At 39.0% G+C, this 24,569-nt stretch overlaps 1 protein-coding gene across 1 annotated transcript in view; it reads left to right on the top strand.

The window, feature by feature from the left end:
• tgfb2 (transforming growth factor, beta 2) overlaps positions 1-9,307 on the top strand; it is a 37,717-nt gene extending 28,410 nt beyond the window's left edge. The window contains exons 4-7 of the mRNA XM_065246398.2: positions 3,616-3,726; positions 4,589-4,757; positions 7,591-7,744; positions 8,061-9,307. Of these exons, the coding sequence (XP_065102470.1) occupies positions 3,616-3,726; positions 4,589-4,757; positions 7,591-7,744; positions 8,061-8,219 (593 nt within the window). The 3' untranslated portion in view covers positions 8,220-9,307. The remainder of the gene's footprint in view (positions 1-3,615; positions 3,727-4,588; positions 4,758-7,590; positions 7,745-8,060) is intronic.
• Positions 9,308-24,569: the final 15,262 nt, after the last annotated feature.

The following is a 24,569-nucleotide window of genomic DNA, read 5'->3' on the forward strand; positions in this document are numbered from 1 at the left end:
AAATTTCACTCTTGCGTTTAATGAAGAGCGCAGATTGGCTAATATGAATGTCAATCATTCCTTGTTGCTGTGCTACTTGGTACGTAAAGCGCGAAAATGTGAAAAGACGAACTACGAGCATGAAGAGAACGAGCCGACAACAGCCAATGTTACTACAATGTTACTTAATTCATAACGACGGTCCGGATTTAAATGCAACTTCACCACCAGAAAATAAGGCTTAACGTTAAACCTTTCGGAGAGAGTGGCTTAAAGATAACGAGTGGCTCCGCTATGAAAATGACTCGATGTTACGGTGTTTACTGTAAATACTGTGAAACGGAGGTTGCAGGTAAAACGGTGTTGGTGGCGGAATCCACACATTTTAAGCGCCAGACCTTGCATAAACATGGCGAAAGTGCCAAAAACACAAGAAGTGTCGTGACAAATATGTTCATTAGTGATGGAGACACCGACCTGTCTATCAAATAGTGTTTGATGTATTGGCGCATCCTGCTTGAGGGACATTCGACAAACATCCTTGTATTCCATGTTGAGGTGGAACACGAAAAGGCTGATGGTATGTTTTTAAAAACATTGCCTATTTAGTAGTAATAGCATCCTGGTAATGCAGTTATCAATACCAATATATATTAGCCTTCTATATTAGGGTCACTTTTGTAATGTTACAATTAATCAGTGTTTTACGTGTTTGCTAGATTTTCTATTGTAATCATAATTATGTTACCTGTAATTGTTAAATTGTTATTGCTGCTATATTATTTAAACAGAATCTATGCAACAATGCATTTCAGAACCTGAGCATTTGCCAGAAAGTGTAAAACATGTTATCAAGGCACATATCAGCAGCTGACCATACTGATCTTCCCATATTAGTTGATTTTATTTGTCCAAAGAAAAAAAATATAATAAATATTATATATATAATAATAAATATATATATATATATATATATATATATATATATATATATATATATATATATATATATATATATATATATATATATTTATAATAAAAACTATATATATATATAATACAAATAAAACATTTATTGTTTTAAGAATTTCTGAGATCATTGTGTCGCGTTGGTCTTAAATTTCACTCATAATGGTCTTAAAAAGGTCTTAAAAAGTCTTAAATTTGACTTGGTGAAACCTGCAGCAACCCTGTACAAATCATCCCTATATACACTGATTGGCTATAAGCTGGTGTGTGGTGGGCTTTCTGATGCACTATGGCTGGATCTAGGTGGATGCTGCACATTGGTGCTGGTTGAAAAAAATTCCCCCTTTAATTTAATGAGCACTTTGAGTAGTGCAGAAAAGCACAATATATATTGTGTAATGAATTGATGTTATAATTAAATTGAAAAATAAATTGCTGAACTTGTATGCAAATTCTATGTTAATCAGTGGGTGGAGTTTACGGAGAGTGTCTGAGGCAACTTTATTGCGAGATTTAGTGACTTTTAGACCCCTTTACAAAAAACAACTACTGTACCAACAAAACTAGCAACTGTTTGGGTGACCCTTAGCTTCACATCTGTACACATCTGTACCATCCACAAGTGCCAGGATTTTCTTTCCCAGTGAAATGCGTGTCTCTCTCGCTGTCTATACTCTGTGCATTAAGCTGTGCATGGTTCAGTTTAGACCATACGGAGCTGACACATTGATGAGTTTGCATGTACCAAACCGGTTTACTGAAAAAATATATTTTAAAGGAGCATCCAACCATACACAAATAAGTGACTGGTCCTCGGAAACACTGTTTTGTATGTGATTAGCTCATTCACACATCAGCCCTGTTTTCTCTCTATGTATAGCCTACTCTCAAACAGGCCCGGTAACAGGTTTGCGGCACTGGGAGGCAGTCATCATGATTTTTAGGTGCATTTTGTTTTTTTTATTAAAAGTATTCATTGTTTTAGTTATGTATGTATTTATCTGTATTTACCTAACTGTAACCCTCCGCTTTTTTATGGTTGGCTGGACATTTTGGGGGGGGGCAGAGGGAAAATCTGGACCCTGCCCGTAGACCCGGCCCTTAAAGAGCTGACACGTGAATGAGCTGCACACATACAAAATATTTTTATAGCATTATAAGGCTGTTTTTAGGAAAGCCTGTTATGCTGCGTTTACACCAGCCGCGTTTGAGGCGTCAAAATCTACTGCGCCTAGTTTGCAGCTTGAACAGTTTAAATGCATTTGCACATCTAGAGCGGAGTAGACGCGTGGAAAAAGCAAGCATTTGACGTGCGTCAGAGGCGAAATCCGCTTCTTGTGGGAGGGGCAAGTGCTATGCGGTTGTCTGTTTGCAAAATGGCTGATGTTGATTGTGCATTTATCAAGAGAGTTACCGGTTTGTATTTGGTCACCTTACTATAGGGGGAAAATAGTTAAAAATACGGCGGGAATGCCGCGGGTCGACGTAACGTAACGTGACTCAAAAGTGAAATGTGTATTTACAACCTACCAAGTTGCCCAATGTCCTCACTGACACTCTTCCAAGCGAGGTCCTTTTTATTCCTGTCTCTATAGAAATAAGAACTTGTGTCGTATAGCTCCGGGTGACTGCTCACGGACAATATCAAGACTTCCTTCATGTTGGAGGGACTCCAGGCGGGGCTGCCGACACAGCAGCAAGCAGGCTCCTGATTGGTTAACGTGGCGCGAAAATCCAGCAAAGTTCAAATTTTTCAACTTGGGCATCAGCTGCAAATTCGCATCAAATGCAAAATGCACAAAAAGCACCATTCGCGCATATGGCGGGTACCGCCCCAGATGCTGAATTCGCCCCGAATCCTCATCTACGGCGCCGTGCTATACGCCTCATCCGTGCTGCGAGACCTCCAGACGTGCGTCAACGCATCTTCACATTGACTTAACATTGAAATCACTTGCGCTTGACACCTCTACCGCGGCTGGTGTTAACGCAGCATTAGGAATATAGCTACACATTATGATCAGGGATTGTACTGATCAAGTTTTTTCACACCTAATTTGAATATTGAGTATCTGCTAATATGGAATTTTCCTAATGCTAGGCGCAAACTTTATATATATATATAAAGGAAAAAGATTGCTTGTACCAAAATTGTTCCCTTTAGATTTATAAACAAACTAAAAATATATAGTGTGGGCTCTCAAACAAAGTGATTCTTGTGTTTATAATAAAAAATTATGCAAAGCTCATAGGCCTTAAGACATCTGGCGCGTAGTTTTCTGGGTGGGGGTTATAGAGTAATTCATGAAAACATGCAGTTGACACTTGAACCCCAAGCAAATCTATGCTAAGTCTGTTTAAACCAAATGGTTGTCTTTGATGTTGATCCGTTCTGATCCGTACACACAGCTCATGAGCTCATAAGAGGTTCAGCCCAGCGGATCTCCTCCACATTACACATGAGAGTGATGGAGATCCACACAGGAGAGAATAGATCAGGAGATATTACTCGCATTACTATAGTACGGCAGTGATGGATTCTGGAGCTTTCTGCTGAGAGACGGCAGTGACTGTGGGAGTGGGTTCACTCAGCTCCAGATATGATCTCATTTATCTGCTGTAGATTATCTAACCTTTGTGTGTTCTTTACTGTTTATCTCCCACCAGACAGAAACAATGGATTCAAGATCAGCCTGCACTGTCCCTGCTGCACATTTGTGCCGTCAAATAATTACATCATTCCCAACAAGAGCGAGGAGCTGGAGACACGCTTTGCAGGTGGATTTGGGTGGGGGGCGAGTGAGTTCGTTTGTGTATGAGGGTGTTGCTTTGTGTCTGTGTGTTTTGGAGAGAAAGGAAAGAAAAATGGGAATGTGTGTCCATAACGTTCGTCAGATTGTATTTATATATTAACATTTGTCATAAAGTTGGAAGTTGTGCAGCCTAAGTATGAGTTGAAATAGTTTTTTTTGCTGTAGTAACTAAGGCAAATGCTCCAGTTTATATGTTTATAACAGCCCAGTCTCACGAAATTTCGTTATATAGTCACATATTTTTTTGATTCTTTTTTCGTGCTATTATCACGAAATTTCGTGTTTTTTCGTGATCGTATAACGAATTCCTGTTTTCGTGTGATTATCACGTATTGGTTACTCAACTGTTTTGTCCTATTTTCTTACCATTGTCGCTTCGGTTTAGGGTTAGATTTACATAAAATGACATCCCTAACCAAACCCAACTCTAACCCTAACGCCAGGCGACATATAAAAAAATAAATCAGAAAAAATAGTATAAACCAATATATAAAGTGACATTCTAATGCAAGCACCAAATCTAACCCTAAACCGAAGCGACAATGGTTTAAAAATAGGAAAAAGCAGTTGAGTAACCAATACGTGATAATCACACGAAAACAGGAATTCGTTATACGATCACGAAAAAACACGAAATTTCGTGATAATAGCACGAAAAAAGAATCAAACAAATACGTGACTATATCACGAAACTTTGTGAGACTGGGTAGGTTTATAAGTATATCAGAGACAGCTATAAGTAAACTATTACTATAGAGACTTATCTGTATGACCAACCAATAGAAGATAGGAGGAACTTTATCGTTCATTTTTTGCCCGTTCCGCAGGTATAGATGACAGCTCGGTGCAAGGATCGGACCGGAAGTATAAAGCGCGCCGTGGTCACAGTGGTCACTCTCCACACCTGCTGCTGATGTTGCTTCCGTCATACCGTCTGGAGTCCCAGCACAAGAGCCACAGACAGAAACGAGCTCTAGACGCAGCCTTCTGCTCCAGGTCCATCCATTTCTCAAAATCCTAATGTGACTTTCCTCACAGGCTGTATTTGAATCACATGCAATTCCACAGTGCTTCTGGTGTCTCTATAGATACTCATCTGTCATTTGTTAGCAACAGCCATAGCCCAGGATTATGCAACTGGTGGGACACGCATCAAAGCAGCCTGGCCCACCTATCAATTCAGACTGCATTTATTCAATGAACTGAAAAACCTATCAATGCTGGATTAAAACTAAATGTGACTCAAATGTCTCATAATCAAAAGCGTCTGTATTCGCTCTGCCCCGCCCATTGCTTTCGCAGTCAAACTGATTTACCTCAGTGCTGTTAAGTATAAATTTAATAATCTTTGACATACCCTTTAAAAATAAAGGTGCTATAAAAGGTTCATTACCGTCATGCCATAGAAGAACCGCAATTGGTTCCCCAAAAGCACCTTTCAGTCAAAGGTTATTTTTAAATAAAAAATTTTAGGCACACTTTTTTAAAAATTGTAAAACACAACAACAAGCGTCCATCATATACAGCCAGGTCATTCTATATTTAGGGGTACATTTAATGTTAGCCAAAAAGTCAGAAAAACAGTATTCATTTTTGATAAGTAACTTAGTTTGTTGAAAATGATATCCTTCTAATGTGCTACATTGATTATTTGAAGGTTTTTAAGTCCATTCACCAAAGTTTTAAGGTTATCTGTCTAACTGATTTTAGCATGGGCATACTGTTGGATGCTATCATGTATGCACATTATGCTGTATTTAGTGTCATTCACCATCATACCCAACAAGACTTTCATCTACAGAGATATCCCCATTTTTTTCTTATGGTTTAGTTCACATTTAAAAGATTTATGACATGAACATCACAGATAACACAGTTGAAAGATAACATAACACAGTTGACAGGACACATTAGAAGTCAACGAGAGAGCCCTATTCTTGCTCATTTCTCACCGGCAGATAAACACATCTCCCTAAAACACAAATCACTCTGTTTAATATGATGGTAAGCTTATTTTAAATCATGGAGTCATATCAAATTTATGAATACTCTATGAAATCATTGTAATGTATAGGTGTGGTTTCCTGGACAGGGCTTATCCTAGTCCCAGACTAAAATGCATTTTTTATGCTACTTAAATTTCAAAACACCTTGTACTGACATATTTTAACATATACCAGTGCCATTTTTTTGTCACAAGAAGCACACCAGTATAGCTTTTTGTAAGGTTGTAAAAACTTCTTAAATGTCTTAAAATAACTAAGGCCTAGTCCTGGATTTATCTGAACGCTGTCAGGGAAACTTCCCTATAGTGTTTGCTGTAAATATATGAACTCAGTATCCATAAAACATTTTAAACACACACACATTATAATAATATATATATTATAACATTAATAAATATATTATATTATTATAAACATTAATAAAGTTTTATAATGCATCATGACACTACTGTATAAGTCATGACTAAGCAGTGTCATATGTCAAGTCTATAATATTATATAAGTTTAAGTCAATGGTCCGGAATTCTGTATTTATAACCCTTGACAAATGTGAAAATAATGTGAATATAATATTATGGATACTGAGTTCATAGTAAGTGTGGAGAGATTAGATCATTTAAGTTTATCCATCGTAATGCATAAGATGGTTTTAGGCAATTTTTTATCAACAACACTCAGTGTGAGCACAAGTTGACACAGATTTGCCAACATTGTCAACTGTGTTAATTCTTGTCAACTATGTTACAGTTTATGGATAACACAGTTGACAGGTAACACAGTTACATTTCATGGCCTTGTGCAAACTGCTGACCTTGGACTATTAAGAACATGACTTTGATTAACTTATGTTTTTATATTCTTTCTCTATATATTTATAAATATAGCATGGGTTTGCAAGTTCACTAGGACATGCTGATAACACAGTTGACCATCAATTAATCTACTCTATGTGCAGACAATATTATATAATATTAAAGGGAAGTTGTTATGACTTACCACACTCTCTTCATATTTCCCTCTTAAATGGAAATGACATCCCTTGATGTTGGACTTGTGACTTTGAAACAAACCATTGCTGATTTATATGTGGTTTTAACAAAAGTAACACAGTTGACACTGATTTCTCGGACATACCCAAAATTGACGATTTAATGAGCAAAATATTTTTTAAAAACACCTTTGTGATAATTTACTTATAATTTTGGACAAATGTTTATAGGAAATATATACAGAAACATGTATAGTAGAGCTTATCTGACTAGCAAAACCTCACATTTACCAAATAGGAGAGCACACACACAGGACACTCCAGTATTGATTATGCAATTTCTTTTCAAAGATTAAAGATGGGTATATGTTGGATTTTTTTATTAAATTATTTTAAAAAAAAGTCCATTGATATAAAAGTATCCATTGCTTGTAGTGAAAACTTAATGAATAAATGTTCAAATCAAATTGATAATAAGGTACATGGACATGATATGTACCCCATAATTATAGAATCACTCATAAGCCAGATTATTAATAGGGACACCAGTTTGCATATGTGAACCAGTCTGTGAAAAGCCAGCTAAAGTCATTATGTGTGATTTACTGTTTTCTACATAAAATCATCATCCTACATAATGTAAAAAACATTCTGTGAAAATTTAACTAAGATATCTTTAATATTGACTCAGTAAGATTGTGTCAATATTAAATTATTAAAATGAGAGTTTAACCTGAATTTCACTTTTTTTTGAGAATACAACTGGATGATTTTATTTATGCTGAATTTTCAGGACTAACTTTTTTTATTCTGTTTTTCACCCATCGTCCCACAGAAACGTGCAGGATAACTGTTGTTTACGCTCTCTCTACATCAATTTCAAGAAGGATCTTGGCTGGAGGTGGATTCACGAACCCGAAGGTTATTATGCCAACTTCTGTGCTGGAGCCTGTCCGTATCTGTGGAGCGCAGACACTCAGTACAGCAAGGTGAGAAACCTAAATCATCACAGTTGTAGTAATCTTTAGAAAAGGTTATACACATTAGGTTGTTACAGTATATGCAGGAGAGTTAAACGAATAATACACCAAAAATTCCCAAAAAGGGTTTGGATTCCCAGGGAACACACAGCATACTAATAAAATATATTGTTTGAATTGCTTGAATATATTGCTGTAAGTCACTTTGGGAAAAGGATCTGTCAAATGTATACTGTATTATTTCACATTCATCTATGAATCTTAAGTCAACATTTTCGCAAGAAATGGTTTCAGTTGAATGACTGCATTTCCTGTTCTCTGTCAGATCCTCGGCCTCTATAATACCATAAATCCAGATGCGTCTGCGTCTCCATGCTGTGTGTCTCAGGATCTGGAACCCCTCACAATCCTTTACTTCATCGGCAGAACTCCCAAAATTGAGCAGCTCTCCAACATGATTGTCAAGTCCTGCAAGTGCAGCTAGGAACTGATCACTTTCATTATAACAAACACACAATAACTCACGGACATGCTGGTCAGGGTGTCACGATACAACGGATAAGTAAGCACCAAGATGACATGCAGTGTCCATTGCGTGTCCATTTGTGGACTTGTGCTGGAAAACGGGCCCTGACGGCGTGCGTCACTTCACACACTCATCACTCTATGGATGTGAGTTTGGCAAACACTGGAAGTACGTGAAAGGTGTTTATATGTGAAGCAAGCGGAAGAGAAAATCCCTTGTTCCAGCATTTATTGCAAACAAATACTTTCTGCTATTTTCTCATTGTTGTTTTGGTTTCCCCAATAGTAAATAAAGTTGGTCTTCTGCTTGTTATTTTGATATTTGGCTAGAAGAGGTAATGACCAGCCCTAGTGACCATAGTTCACCACTACTGCTAAAGAGCTTCTGGCAAACATTTATAGGAAACGGTTTAGTTTGCTGCAGATCTGCTCCAAATGAAGTGCAAGAAGGCCACAAACAAACTGTTTTGCAAGGGGTCAGAGTTGGCAATAGAAAGATGGAAAAGTTTTCCTCAGAAGCACTAGGATTAGCCATTTCTCATGACGTGAAAAATTCAAGACCAGCAAGTTATGTTATTTTAAACAATTAGAGATCATTTTGGACAGTACGCAAACACAAACGTTTGGGCAATAAGTTGTAGGTACAGTCTCACTCCTCAGCGGCGGTATCCAATCTTAATACTCAAGGGAGCGATACAGGTACCATTTAAAGTCTGGGCTTTTAAAGCGCATGTGTCCAAGTAGCTTGCTATAAACATGTCAACTTCCTCAACGAGATTATTTTCAGATTGTTGTTCTGTCGTGACAGTAGTTCATCTAACAAATAACCATAAAAGACAGTTTAACTTATGGTACCACTTGCAGAATCTTTATGTATGCAAATATCCAAAAGAGTAACTCAGTTAACGGTAGATTTGGCCTTATTTAAAGAAACTATACTGTACTTATGTTTCAAAATGCAGAAAATGCATTCAACTACACTGCTCACTTGGGTATCAGTTTAGTGTTCTTCCAAATTTGAATTTTTTTGATAAATTCCTGGTTTCATGATCAATAAAAAATACATCTCACTTACATATATTTTCTTTTACCTCATACTTTCTGCAGGCATGAACAGCACAGAGTTAATAAATATGGTGCATTCTTTAAAAAGCCTAATTTACTTAGAAAGAAGACATGTTTGTGCCAAACCTGAAAGATTTAGTTCAATTTAAATGAATATGGCTCACAGATAGCACCCGGTTAATTTTTAACAAGACTTGAACATCAGAGCCACTTATCAGCATTACAGAACAGGTGCAGGCTGTGATGTCACTAACACAATGGTCAAGACTGTAGTGGGAGGAAGTGATGTCATCAGATAGGTAAAGAGGTCATGGCAGGTAATTCAGATTGGCTGCGTCCCAGACCGCATACTTCCATACTATATAGTAGGCAAAAAGCACTACTTCTCGTACTCTCTGCCTACTACATAGTATGGAGGTAGGCGGTTTGGGTCGCAGCGATTGATTTGAGAAGTGAGAGAGGATTTGTGTAAAGTCAGAGATGAGAAGATATATAACAGACAGGTTGTGTACGTGTGATACGTGAGGGAAAGGTAATTTGGGTTTGTTTAAGCAGCTTCACAAATGCACTGCAGCAGACGCTGACATCCAAGGTTAGATTGAGAAACATTTTCGCATCTCAAGGTGTCTTCCTGAATTTTATTGTTTTCTCTCATTGGAAAAGAGATGTTTTTAATTACAATAATTGCACTGAATATTTTCATGAAATGTTTTTTTATTTGTAACTATTGTTTGTTGGTTTTTATTCGTAGTTATAGCTTCACCCACGTAACATGAGTTGATGATGTGAGTGGCTTCCAGGTGGAGGTTCCTCTTTTAACTAGTTCGTATCCAACCAGTTTAAGAGGAAAAACTGGTAGCAGTTTGAAAGAGCAACCTTCACCTATGCCCAAGATTTTAAAGTGACACTTATTTTAATTTTATTAGGGCAAAAAAGCCAGTTAGACTTCCTGGAAATACAGGAGGTGGAAGGAGACACCAGCATTGTCACACCAGAGCTGTTTATTGTTATTGTTGTCTATGATGATGTCGATATTGTTGACCCACTATGATGTATTATGACACATTACTGTTGTGGTGCTCTAGTGGTAAATAAATTATTTAAGTTACAATGAAAGGTATGTGCTTACGTTTTAATTTCTTATTCAGTCATGTTTTTATGATTTAGCTAAATATTTGGATTTTTAAGACTAAAATGACCCGCCAAATCTTTCTTATACCATTTCAGTCATACCAAAATGTTGAGTTTCATTTTGTTGGAAAAGTGACTGAAACAGCTTCACTATTAAAAAGTGAGGTTATATTTTATTTTAAGACATCACTGTTTAATACATTGTAATGAGTTGCATGTAATAACGCATAATTTACAGTTATTACAATAATAATTATGTGTTATGTGTTTAACAAAAGCACTTAAAGGCAGGGTATTTGATTTTGAAAAAGCTGCACTGAAATCCCAATCCCACCATCCATTCAAATCGCCATCCAAAGCCACATTTCCTCCAAAACACACACACAGACCAGAAGCCCAATCCTGTCTCATTCACCAGTAATACAACTTTGGAGTACAAAGTGAACAACATTACCAAAATAATAAAAATAAGCAACTATTTTAAATCAGAAGATACAGCACGTTTTCAGTTGAGTAGATGTAGTAGTTTGCTTGTAACGTTGAGAACATAAACATTGTTAATTCGCTAATTCGTAACACAAACTTCATAAGCAACACAATGTTTCATCAAAATAGACTATCTGAATCCATCTAGATAAAATCATACCACATACCTACTTTTCCAAAAGAAACACTGCAACAACCTTTCAGACCCTTTGCCTCCCGCAGCCGTTACCATTTTGGAGAAAAGCAGCAAAGTTACCAATGTTAATTCAGGTTTTTGCTCTTGCTGATCCAAACCGTTGTTGTTGTTGTATCAAAAGATGTCTTTCGTTTTGTGGCTCCTATGCAGGTTGTCAATTCAGCAGGAAAGTTTGCCATTCTCCCTCGGTTTACATACATTACATGCAATGATTTGTTGAACATTTTTGGTCATATGCTTTTCACAGATGACATATATTTATAAAAATACATTTAGACAACTTGAATGGATAGATCACCCACAAATGAAAGTAATATCATTAATGACTCACCCTCATGTCGTTCCAAACTCATAAGACCTTTGTTCATCTTTGGAAACACAGTTTAAGATGTTTTAGCTTTCTGACCCTCTATTGAAAATGTATGTACACCATACTGTCCATGTCCAGAAAGGTAATAAAACATCATGAAAGTAGTCCATGTGACATCAATGAGTCATTTAGAATTTGTTAAAGCATAAAAATTTATTTTTGATCCAAAAATAGCAAAAAGTACAACTTTATTCAGGAATGTCTTCTCTTCAGGGTCTGCTGTGAATGCGAGTGCACAGTGACGCTGCTGACGTACGACGCTGCTGACGTGTTATCCTCAGACATGTTTGCAATTTTTTTTAACTTACAGCGTGCATCTCCCTCAGACTGTAAACAAAGCTTGGGTGCCAAAAAAGCTGGGGCGCGCCAGATAACACGTCAGCAGTGTCATACATCAGCAGTGTCATTGTGCACGCGGTTCACAACAGACCCGGAAGAGAAGACAACGCTTAATAAAGTCATATTTTTTGTTATTTTTAACCAAAATGTATTTTTGATGCTTAAACACATTCTAACTAGGGATGCACCGATACCGATACTGGTATCGGGTATCGGCCTCGATACCACATTTTCTAAAGTACTCGTACTCGTTAAAAGTCCCCCGATACCAGGGATCGATACCACGGTCTGCGAAATGTCTATGTTTGAGCGGCGTGTAAGGGGTTAATGCCTCTTGTGTTGTCCAAAGAGGCAGAGTTTACAATGAACTGGAAAACTAGTCCCTTGTTTTTTTGTTAAATTATATTACTAAAGCTGTTATTTGTAAATTTAAATCATGTTTTTTTATTAGGTACTTGGTATCGGTATTGGCAAGTACTGAAATGCAAGTACTCGTACTCGTACTCATATTCCAAAAAAGTGGTATCGGTGCATCCCTAATTCTAACTCAGTGGTTCTCAACTCCATTCCTGGAGGCCAACTGCTCTGTACATTTTGTATGTTTCTTTCATCTGACACAATCAGTTCAGTTCATAGAGATCTTTACTAATGAGTTGATGATTTGAATCAGGCGTTTTAAATAAGGGAGACATACAAAATGTGCAGAGCAGTGGGCCTCCAGGAATAACGTTGAGAACCACTGTTCTAACTGACCCACTGATGTCACATGGACTACTTTGATGATGTTTTTATTACTTTTCTGTACATGGACAGTATATATTTTTAATGGAGGGTCAGAAAGCTCTCGGACTAAATCTTAAACTGTTTCCAAAGATTAACGGAGGTCTAAAAAGTTTGAAACTACATGAGGTGAGTCATTAATGACATTATTTTCATTTTTGGATGATCTATCCCTTTAACAGAGTGATTGCCATCAGGATGTGAGGAGACTTAACTAAAATCAAATCAGATACCCTGTCTTTAAAAAAATAATAGTTTGTACTGCCACAAAACTCACAACACTGGTTACAGTAAGTATCTAATAATAAAAGCATTGTGGAACTTATTCACAGTATTTAACCAGAGAGCCACTTTAAAAAAATGGCAACAAATGATATCTAAAGGTTGTGCTGTACGGAAAAACAGTCCAACAATACATCAAGATCCAGCGCCTTGGCCCATCTAGACTCTACACTGTAAAAAATAAAGGCTTTGATATACCTAAAAATATGTGCATATAGACTCAATGCAGTTTTAAAATTGCAGTTTCAAACAGCAACAAAGGGCTCTAAATGATCCCAACTGAGGCATAAGGGTCTTATCTAGCAAAACCATTGTAATTTTTGACAAGAAAAATTAAAATAAACACCTTTAAACCACAACTTCTCCTCTTGCACTAGGTGTACAGGTATGAAGCACCAGCGCGATCTTATGTAAGGAGTAATAACATTGAAACATCACACATGATGTAAGGAAACTACCGCTCCAGTGTTAACAAGTGTGGAGAAAGAGGACCGTAAAGACGCTGTTGTATGTGTAATACGGATGTGCATCTCCATAACCGAATCCAATGCGATACCCATCTCGATGCATAGCCTAGGATACGATACATTAAAGATACATATGAGCAGCTACCGATGTGATACTATGTAATTCACCTCTTTACAATGCAGTGCGGTCCGATGCAATGAAAAAATATGATGCTATGCAATTTAATATGGTACACTCTTAAAACAGTTGTGGTAAAACAACAGATTTTGTGTCTAGTTAAGCACAACACATTTAATGTGTTGTCCCTAACTAGACACATCTCTGTGTTATTATTGGAACAACAGACTTAATAATATAAACTGTGTTAAAATAACACATATTGTGTCAAATTGAATAACATAAAACAATGTGTAGTGTTCAAATTAACACCTTTCTTAGAGTGTACAGTTTCCACACTTAAAGTTTGTAGATGGGCGTCTGAATTATTATAAAACCACTTTAACACTAATGATATTGGATATTGGACCCACTCCCTCTTTCTCTAATTTGTCAGTGCACCGTCAGTCACATCCATTCCACAAGAGGGGACAAAGCAATCTTAATAAAATATAATAAAAGTATAGCTCTATCTACTAATAATTATACATACATAAATCTGTGATTTACCGGTGCAATGTGTTAGAAACGATGCATCGCGATGCAAATGCTAATTTGTATCCAATGCACAGTTTTTGAACTGGGGTCGCATTGGCACATCCCAAGGCTAGTGCAAGATGAGAATTTTAAAAGTGCTTATTTTTTATTTTTGCCAATTTTTTTGCTAGATAAGTGCCTTGGTTGGGATCATTTAGAGCTCTTTGAAGCTGCATTGAAACTGCAATTTTAAACTGCATTGAAACTCTAAACAGTTGGGGTCCAATAAAGTCCATTATATTGAGAAAAATCCTGGAATGTTTTCCTCAAAAAATAAAAACCTTATTTATTCTCGACTGAAAAAATAAACACATTAACATCTTGGATGAGATGGAGGTGAGTCAATTATCGGCATTTTATTTTTATGAAAGTGGAGTATTCCTTTAACTAAAAATAAAACCATTCCTTCTGTTGAACACAGAAAGTGAGGTCAGGCAAAATGTTTAAACAGCTTTTTTTCTATGCAGCAAAATTAGACAGTGACTCAATACAAAACATCATGCACCTTATGACTCGTCCATATCTCTCGTGGACTACATTCCATGCGTTCTGAAACCAAATGAAAGCATTGTATGAAAAACAGATTCAATTTTATGGGAAAATATTCAAGGATGACTATCTGTTGTGGACTGCAATGTAAACATTTTCTTAAACATTTCTATTTGTGTTTTACAAACGTTTTGTATGAGGTTAATTTGAAAAGGCAACAGTTCTTCTAATATAAACAGACTATAGACAGACATCTAAACAAAGATAACCATTATTTCCCAAACCTCCCTCCACACATGCCACTTACAGTAAGTCTACAGTACAAAGCCTTGGTCTGGTGTTGAGGTTGCTTTGATACTATATATCATTCACTGGCCCTTAAGCTCTGGAGTCACGCCAGGCTCATTAGCGCAGAGTTTGTGCTTCTAATAGTGAGACTTGACGGGGGGAAGCTCTGGAGACTGTCAATCTGGACTTCACGTTGATTAAAAGCTCAACATTCTTCAGATAAATGCTCGACAAACCAATGATGTCACCCATATAGGCTGTGTGAGATTGGTCGTTTCTCGATATGTGTTCTTGTGCGTTCGCTATGAGGGCAGCCTCATCTCGGCAAGTCCTTCTGAAATTTGCCACCATCTCAGTGAAGCTGCTTTGCTCTTTGGTGTCTGGTCGTCAAACATGAAATATTCCCTTTGGATATAAATCTAACTGGCATTTTTTGTCTCATCAATTTATTATTCATTTGAACGGCTCTCAGTCTGAGTCTGAACTTGCAAGTCCGAACTTGGCATTATTGGTACTGAGATACGGCCAATGACTCTTTAGACTGCTGGGGCATGTGCTGGTTTTTCATCTTAGTACTTCACAAGAGCCTTTTCTAATAAAACACAATGGAGCTCATGCTCCCATTGGACACCAGCGCTGGGTAAACATTTTTCAGGACGTTTGCAAGTTATCGTCAAATATGGCATTCGTTGGCTGATGGGGCAGCAGAGGAAACAGGAAATGTGTTTGTTTTAGTAGGTTGAAACTTTTAAAGTGGTCATGACAGCTTTTCCCCTGAAGAATAATTATGGGAAAAACTATTTATAGGATAATATTTAAGTTTTTTATCTTCACCCTTTTCTGTTGTTTGAAGTAAGCCGTAGACAAGTTCAAAGAAAAAAAAAATGTATTGTATCAGTTTTTCTCTTTATTATTGTCAACCTTCCACACACTCTTTCATTCAAGTGTTTATGCCCATCTCAAATTTTCACATACAAGCAGATCCAGTAATCCAAGTTTAAGGTGAAAGGGCCACCGGCCCCCCAGGAGTAAAGTGATTTGGGGATTCAGACACAGCTGGCTGCACACAATGATATGAAATTAGCGAGAAGCATTTTCACAGATGATGTCAGCATGAAACCACGTAGAGACCCCATTAGCAAAGAGAGGAATTTTTGGACTACTTGTCAAAAGCTGTTTGTGTGTTCATTCATGCAAGAAAAATACGAGGAAAGCAAAATTCACTTGAGTGTTTGTATGGAAATTCAAAGAATTCCTTTGATGCCGTGTTGACATCTGTCTCTATCGCTCTTGGCCTGTCTCGTGTGTGTCAGCAATAATTGCCCCGCAGACAGAGGCTTGTATTGCATCCGTAATTACACAGGAAAGTCTGCGTCTTTGAGCTGCGGATTAGTAACTCTTTGTGTAAGCACTGAAAAGGGTCACGCAGGCAGGCCGAGTGTCTCACCGAACCCGAGTACAAAGTGTTCCTCCACCCGCCCTTCTCTTGACTTTGACAAGCATCTTGGAGATGTCATGATAGAGGCCGGCAGGAAGAGAGCGTGGAGCCCTGGATATTCGATCCCTTCAGTGCCGGTCTGCCTGGTGACATGGCCGTGACACTGGACTCCCCCCCATTGAGCCACGAACACCCACACACACTGTGACGGGTACGTAGCCCACTGCACATTTAAGCATTTAGCTCTACCAATTTTAAGTTAGTTTGAAGTTTACTTGCATTTTGTTGCTTTTTGAATTCCCTCATGTATACAAATAAACAATCTCAAGACATGTTAAAAGTTGACAGTTTATTGGAACCTGAGTATGGAAGGGTGCACACTTCTTAATACTGTTTCTTAATACAGTTTTTCTTTTACCTGAGTCTTGTTGTTCTGGTGTGGAGTGAATGGCCACATTCCATGTGCCAGCAAACAAAGGAAGAGGCGGGGCTTCAAGCCTCAACTTATGTTGTTCCAGAGGAAGTTGGACTATACCATCATGTTCAGACTCTGAGGGGGATATCATTCATGTCTTTGTTTGTTTGTAGTAATTAATAACTTTATTCTTTCTTAGATAATTGATTGTATTGAGTTAATTGTAATACAATATGTATGTTTTGAGAATATAAGTATGGTTTAAAGGTTTACTGATTAAAGTATTATTTAATATATACCTTTTGTGGGAAATTGGTAGAGGCCAAAATGTATTTATAGGGGTGCTGTGTTAAAATGTGAGTCAGTGTTGTCAAGCCCTTATAACAGCATGGGCTGCTAGTCTTTATGTTTGTCATTTTGCTATGGGAAGATTATTTTCCCTTATTGAATAAACAATTTTTTCCACTGGATCATCATCTGTCCTCTGTCCTGCCTGTTTTTGGCCACGACTATCACAATTTGGTGGCAGTGGTGGGATAGTCAGTAGAGGGCAGTGGTGAGGACGTGCATTATGGCTCCGAAGAAAGTACCACTGAAGCAACCAGTTGAGGAGTCATCAGCGGTTGGAGGAGTACCTCAAGGGGCCGATGAGCCTGAGCAATTGACTCTGAAGGACCTGGCGGAGATGTTTCGTAAAGGTATGGATTTACAGAGGAAACATGAGGCTCAGATGGAACGGGAGGCAGCCAGACAGGAACAAAGATGGAAAACAATGCAGCATCAATTTAATCTTCTTAGGGAGGAGGTGGATTTTCGTACTACCCCTGACCCTGCACCTTTACCAAGACCTGATGTGCATTCTGATGTTCCAGATAATGGGTCCGACGCCTCTGTGCCCCTTGCTCCAGATCCTGTTCGAGGTATGATTGAGCCTACATTGCAGAAATTGCAAGATTCAGATGACATTGAACATTTTCTTACCACATCCGAAAGAATTGCTCTAGCCTGTAAGTGGGCAAAAACTGATTGGGCCCTAAGGTTAATTCCCTTATTGACTGGTAAGGCTAGAAGTGCCTATGTGCACATGGACATTGAAGAGTCATTAGAATATGACAAGGTAAAGTCTGCCATTTTGAGCAAGTATGCCATTAGTCCAGAGACTTAACGTCAAAGATTTCGCTCATTAGAGATTGAGCTTGATGAAACTCCAAAAGAACTCTATGTCCGACTTAAAGAACTGTTTGAAAAATGGGTGCAACCTAAAGGGAAGACTGGAGAGGCTGTGGGAGAAGTGATTATTTTAGAGCAGTATTTAAGAATGCTTTCACCCGAATTGCAGGTGTGGTTAAGAGAGCATAATCCTAATACAGCTGCTCAGGCGGCTTCTTTAGCTGATGTATTTGTAGCTGCTCGGTCTCGTTCACAAGCCTGGGGGTTTATTCACAAGGGCAGTAGAGAGTGTAGTAGTTCATCAGTTGGTCGGGGTGACAGTAAGGGTAATCCCTTTAGTAGAAAGCCTAAAAGTACAGGAAATCAGCCCTCTGGACCTTTACAGCAGGTTACTCAGGTGCCCATCTGTTATAAATGTGGACAGGAAGGGCATAAGAAGCCGATGTGTCCCAAGTTGTCTGTTAAAACTTCTCACGTTTGTTCTGTTCCATCAGTCCAAGTAGAGAAGTCAACTCCGTTCTTAAGTCTAACAGTTCCTGTAGAAGTGAACGGGAAAACAGTGAGTGCATTGTTAGACTCCGGTAGCATGCAGACACTGGTCGAAAGACAGCTAGTTTTTAAACTTTTGGAAAAGAGTGAAGGTGAGGTGGTCATTAAATGTGTGCATGGTGAGGAGCAGACTTACCCTACAACTGAAAATCAGGTAGTGGTACAAGGGCAACCCTGTCTATTGAGAGTAGGTGTAGTCGAGAAGCTACCGTATCCTGTGATTTTAGGCCAAGATTTTCCTTTACTTATGAGTTTGCTTGCCCCTAATTCTGCCAGTAATATGGTAATGACTCGGGCACAGATTAAGCATTCTGAAAAGGAGTCTGAAACTCTTAAAAACCTCCCTTTCTTTGATTCTGAGCTTGAGGTGAGGCCAGTTAAGGAGAGGAAATCCAGAAGGCAGAGGAGACAAGAAAAGTATAGGTATGCAGAAACTGAAGGTCAAGAATTGGGTGGTAAGATGGAGGAATTCATAGAATTTAATATTCCCAGTAATATATCCCAGCTACAACAGAACGATCCTATTTTGTCGCCATTGTACCAACAAGTTATGACAAGTCATGGAGAAGGTGAGGAGTCTGTAAAAGGGAGTGCAGGTGAGAAGTTTGTCCTTAAAAAAGCAGTGTTGTATCGACAACAGGGAGATAGTTTGCAGATGGTGGTCCCCAAGGACGTTCAAAATATTGTCTTGTCTTTGGGTCATTCTATCCCCTGGGCCGGTCATCTAGGTAGGCAGAAAACGTTGGCTCGTATCAGGAAACATTTTTTTTGGCCTGGCCTTAGAAGAGATGTAATTAAATTCTGCAAAACCTGTCCAGAGTGTCAGTTGACATCTAATAGACTACCCTCCAAAGCCCCTCTTAATCCTCTTCCAGTTGTAGGAGGCCCATTTGATTGACTTGCTATGGACATTGTGGGCCCAGTTGAGAAAAGTAGAACAGGTCATAGGTTCATGTTAGTGTTGAGTGACTATGCAACCAAGTATCCTGAGGTTTTCCCCCTGAGGACTATTGGAGCAAAGCAAGTAGCTTCCTGTCTCATTCAATTATTTTCGAGAGTAGGATTTCCAAGGGAGATACTTACTGACTGTGGCACCAATTTCACTTCAAAACTCTTGAAGCAGGTCTATCAGCTTTTGAGCATAAAGGGACTAAAGTCTACGCCATTCCATCATCAAACAGATGGATTAGTAGAAAGGTTTAACCAAACTCTCAAAAATATGCTCCGAAAATTCATAAATGAGACTGGCTCAGATTGGGATAAGTGGTTGCCTTATTTGCTTTTCGCATATCGTGAAGTTCCCCAGGCTTCCACGGGGTTTTCACCCTTTACACTCTTATATGGCCATGAAGTGAAAGGACCATTGTCACTGTTAAAAGAGTCTTGGGCTGGCCAGAAGGAGAAGGGGGAAGAGAAAGATGTTGCTTCCTTTGTGGTAGCCATGCATGAGAAATTGCAGAGGATGACCAACTTGGCTCAGGAGCATATGTCAGAGGCTCAACAGAAACAAACATCCTGGTATGATAGGTCTGCTAGAACCCGTACCTTTGTTCCCGGACAACAAGTGCTGGTAATGTTGCCCACTGCATCCAGTAAACTTTTAGCTAAATGGCAAGGGCCTTTTAATGTACTCAAGAAAATTGGTCCTACAACGAATGAGATTGCAACACCTGGACAAGGGCGCTCAAGTAGGATTTTGCATGTAAATCTCCTGAAAGAGTGGTTCCCTCGGAAAAACTGTATGCTTATTCGCTCTGTGAAAGACGAGGAAGAGGTGGAAGCATGGGCGGAAATCCCGGGGGGGTCGGGGGGGACAGGACCCCCCCTATCTGAGGGTTGTCCCCCCTAAATTATCATTAGAATATGTGTATTGAAAATAATTTAATGATTTATAATACTTAAACTAGTTGTGTAAGAAGTGAAACAATACAAATGCAAACGGAGCAACAACAAAAAAACGTTTTAAATATTTGGATTCCCCCTCCCTTGCCTCACAGTGGTTTGGTCCACTGCCCACGCCCCTTTTACCTCACCACCACACATTCCGGTGGTAGAGAAGTGTACGGAGCCGACGCGTTAATAAGCTATATACAATACAACGTTTCCCATCACTTATCAGTTTATCCTCATATGTTTTAAAACTGGACTATTTTGACATATAAACATGAACATATTTCGTTTTCTGAGAACAGAAGCAGATAAACGATCAAGAAAACATTTTTATGCATTCATGCAGAGGTGAGGCAGAGCTGAAAGTAACAAATTACATTTACTCACCTTGCTGTAACTGAGTTTTTTGTGTACTTTTACTTTGAGTAGTTTTTAAAATCTGTACTTTACTTTTACTTAAGTATGTTTAAAGTATTGTTGGTTACTTCGCTACATGTTAAATCATATCCGTTACTGAGTAAAAATAAATAAAAAAGTAAGGTGATAAAGACGCGCCACGGTCGGATGATTGATTGATGGGCGGGGGAACGCGCAAAAAGAACCATGGAGAGGGACGAGACAGGCGCAGGCTAATGCAGACCCTCAATTCAATTCTTACGAAAGAAACCCCTGGCCATTGACGCAAAGCGATTGTTTCATTCAGGTAGGGTTCATGCTCTTGAGTACGGAGTTTGAGAATTGCCGACCGTGTTTAACCGCTAATTTGCACGATGCATTTTTAATACATGCGCATTATCTTCCGAGGTCTAGCAGCTTCGCGTCAAGTCAAACAACTTGAGAACGTCCTCGAGAATGCGCAGATCATTAGACATTGCAGAGAGAGAGAGAGCGCGAGAGAGATAGATTGAAAGACATCAGGTACACAGGTCTGGGAGCTAATAAACGTGTAAAGGATGTATAGTGTATAGCCATGGCACTCATCTCATTATATGTTCATTTATGTATATAGTTTAATAACAATGTATGTTACCAGCAATACATCAATTACAACCTTCATATAATGATTGTATTTACTAGCTGCTGACCTCATATTATTTTTGCTTCAAAAGTGCATAACTCACCTGTAAAAATCATTAAATAATTCCATAAATGTTTCTTAGTTATAAAAAGCTTTTTATTTTATTAACATTTGTTATTGCACTTTAATTGTAGAGATGTTTACAATTAAAAACATAGTTTGAGATGTATATATCCTTCCTTTGTGAACTATACTAGAAACCTCTCCCCGCTGTAAAAAAGTAACTCTTAAAATTAAAATGACTTTTTACTTGAGTAGATTTTTAGACCAGTAACTTTACTTTTACTTAAGTAAAATATTATTAAAGTAACTTTACTATTACTTAAGTAGAAAATTGTATTACTCTTTTCACCTCTGCATTCATATGTATTAAAATTAAATTTGCGTCCGTTCATAGAGAAAGAGAAACGTTTTCTATCTGTACCCATTTCCTTGCAAGTACAATTTTGCCTGTATTATTGGTGTCCCCTTCAAAAATTGTTCTTGAAAAATTTTATGTTTATTGTCCCCCCCAACATTTAGATGAGATTTTCGCCCCTGGGTGGAAGAACAGTATTTTCCGGTGCAGAATGTGGCAGAGCTCAGTTTGAAACATCTCTGAGTCTCAGCAACAACAAATTCATTCTTTGTGTCCTCCTGAGTTGTTCCAAGAAAAGCCGGGTCTAACAAAACTGGTAGAGCATGACATTGTCTTGAAGAAGGATGCGGCCCCTAAGAGACTGAGTTATCGTATACCTGAAAGATTACTTCCAGCTCTTAAAAGAGAACTAGACATGATGATTTCCCTAGGAGTGATTGAACCCTCCAAAAGCGAATGGTGTAGTCCGGTAGTTTTAGTGCCTAAAAAGGATGGAACTACAAGATTTTGCATTGATTTCCGATACTTGAACTCAGTTTCAAAATTTGACTCCAATCCCATGCCTCGCATTGAGGAGTTGCTTGAATGCTTGGGTGAAGCAAAATATCTGAGTACAGTTGATCTTTTTAAGGGATATTGGCAAGTGCCTTTGAGTGCCAAATCCAAAGAGTTGACTGCCTTTCGGACTCCTTGGGGCCTACATCATTTTAAGACCATACCTTTTGGACTCCATGGGGCTCCGCCCACCTTTCAAAGACTAATGGATCAGGTGTTGCATGGCCTATCTGATTTTACTTCAGCATATCTTGATGACATTGTGATCTTTAGCAAAACCTGGGAGGAGCATCTGAAGCACTTACAGGTAGTTTTCCAATGCATTCAAGAAGCGGGACTGACAATTAATCCTGGAAAATGTGCCCTGGTAAAGACGAGGATTGAATATCTAGGTTATGTCCTGGGGAATGGAGTCATTCGGCCACAAGTGGGAAAGGTCCAAGCTGTTGAGTCCTGTTCACTGCCCTCAACCAAGAAACAAGTGAGATCTTTCCTCGGCTTGGTCGGTTGGTATCGTCGTTTTGTACCAAATTTTTCTTCACGAGCTGCTGCTCTAACAGATCTAATCAAGAAGAATGCTCCGAACCAGATTAAGTGGACTGAGCAAGCGCAACAAGCTTTTCGGGATATTCAAGGAGCTCTTCAGGAAAGTTCATTGTTATACTGTCCCCAGTTTGATAAACCCTTTATTCTGCAGACTGATGCTTCAGGAATTGGACTGGGAGCAGTGTTACTTCAGGGAGAAGGGGAGGATCGTCACCCGGTGGCTTATATTAGCCGTAAGTTGTTTTCTCGGGAAACACGTTATTCGACTATTGAGAAGGAATGTTTGGCAGTAAAGTGGGCCTTAGACTCTCTCAAATATTATCTACTGGGAAGACATTTCACTTTGGAGACAGATCATCGAGCCCTGCTCTGGATGAATAAAATGAAGGACTCAAATGCCAGGATAACACGCTGGTATTTGTCATTACAACCCTACCAATTTACAATTCTCCATCGACCAGGAAGAGAAAATCTTGCTGCTGACTTTCTTTCCCGCCATGTTGGCGAGAAACCAGAGGAGGGGGAGAGTGTGACGGGTACGTAGCACACTGCACATTTAAGCATTTAGCTCTACCAATTTTAAGTTAGTTTGAAGTTTAATTGCATTTTGTTGCTTTTTGAATTCCCTCATGTATATGTCACAAGGTGACGATCTTTTAGGCGGAACCAAAAATTTGGAAAGTTTTGGTTCCGCCCGGATGTTTCCGCCCGGACCGGTAAGAGAAAACACCGGACATCCGGTAGCGTCGCGAACGCTGAAATCAGCCAAATTACATACAGCTGAGAGTCATTAAGAGGAGCGCCGGGTGATTGGACGATGGCAACACTCAGGAGAGTATTTCAGGGCAGTTTAAACCACAGTTTGGGGGCGATTCACACGAGCGCGATGGACAGGAGAGGCGAGTGACACGGGGGAGCTCCTTTGCCGAAGGCAATATAAAGACACGCACCTTCTGAAGAGCCCGAAGCTCTGTTGATCCGGGGATCGCTAAAGCGAGCGGAGAGAGGACAGAGCCATAGGAGGTGAAAGGAAGAAAAGCGGTGGATCTTTTGAAAGGAGCACCCCGAGGGTGCTTATTATTCCTGTTGTTGGAGTGTATCGTAGCGTTGAGTTGGGCTCACCGGGTACGCTAATTTGGATTGCTGTATTTGCTCTCTCTCTCATTTGGATTAAAGACTTACATTGATGAAGATACCGAAGACCTTATAGGTAGAAGAATTAAATGAACACTGACCTTGGATGAAAGACACAAAGGAAGGAAAGACGCACCATTGTGAGTATACGGTTGTGGAAAAAGGGTGTTGGTGGCTGAAAACCACCCTGTCTATGCATCTGGAGCCTTAGCAGTGTGAGATCAACCTTGGAGAACGTGGGACGAAGAAAGTGCAGCAGTTGTGAGTAACGGAGTCTCCTTATGGAAGTGTTGTGCATGTATTTGACCTGTATATCTCTTTGAGTGTTTCCGAAAGAGAGTGGGTGGCCCTACCCCTGAGCCAGCGCGGTGGGTGAGCCGAAGAGTTTTTGTGCTGAAACAGCTCCGGTGACGAAGACAAACACTAGGCCGAGTTACCATCTCCATATTTTCGTCCAGAGCGAAGTAAAGGAAGACGGGCGTCTATTTGTGTGCACTGAGCGTGGAGGGTGAGTCTTGGATATAGAAATTTTCACTTGAAGTGGTGCTGTGTAATGCTGTGTATTGCAGTGAGATTGCTGTTGTCTTGT

The sequence above is a fragment of the Paramisgurnus dabryanus genome, chromosome 13, assembly GCF_030506205.2.
Source record: "Paramisgurnus dabryanus chromosome 13, PD_genome_1.1, whole genome shotgun sequence".
NCBI classification, from domain to species: domain Eukaryota; kingdom Metazoa; phylum Chordata; class Actinopteri; order Cypriniformes; family Cobitidae; genus Paramisgurnus; species Paramisgurnus dabryanus.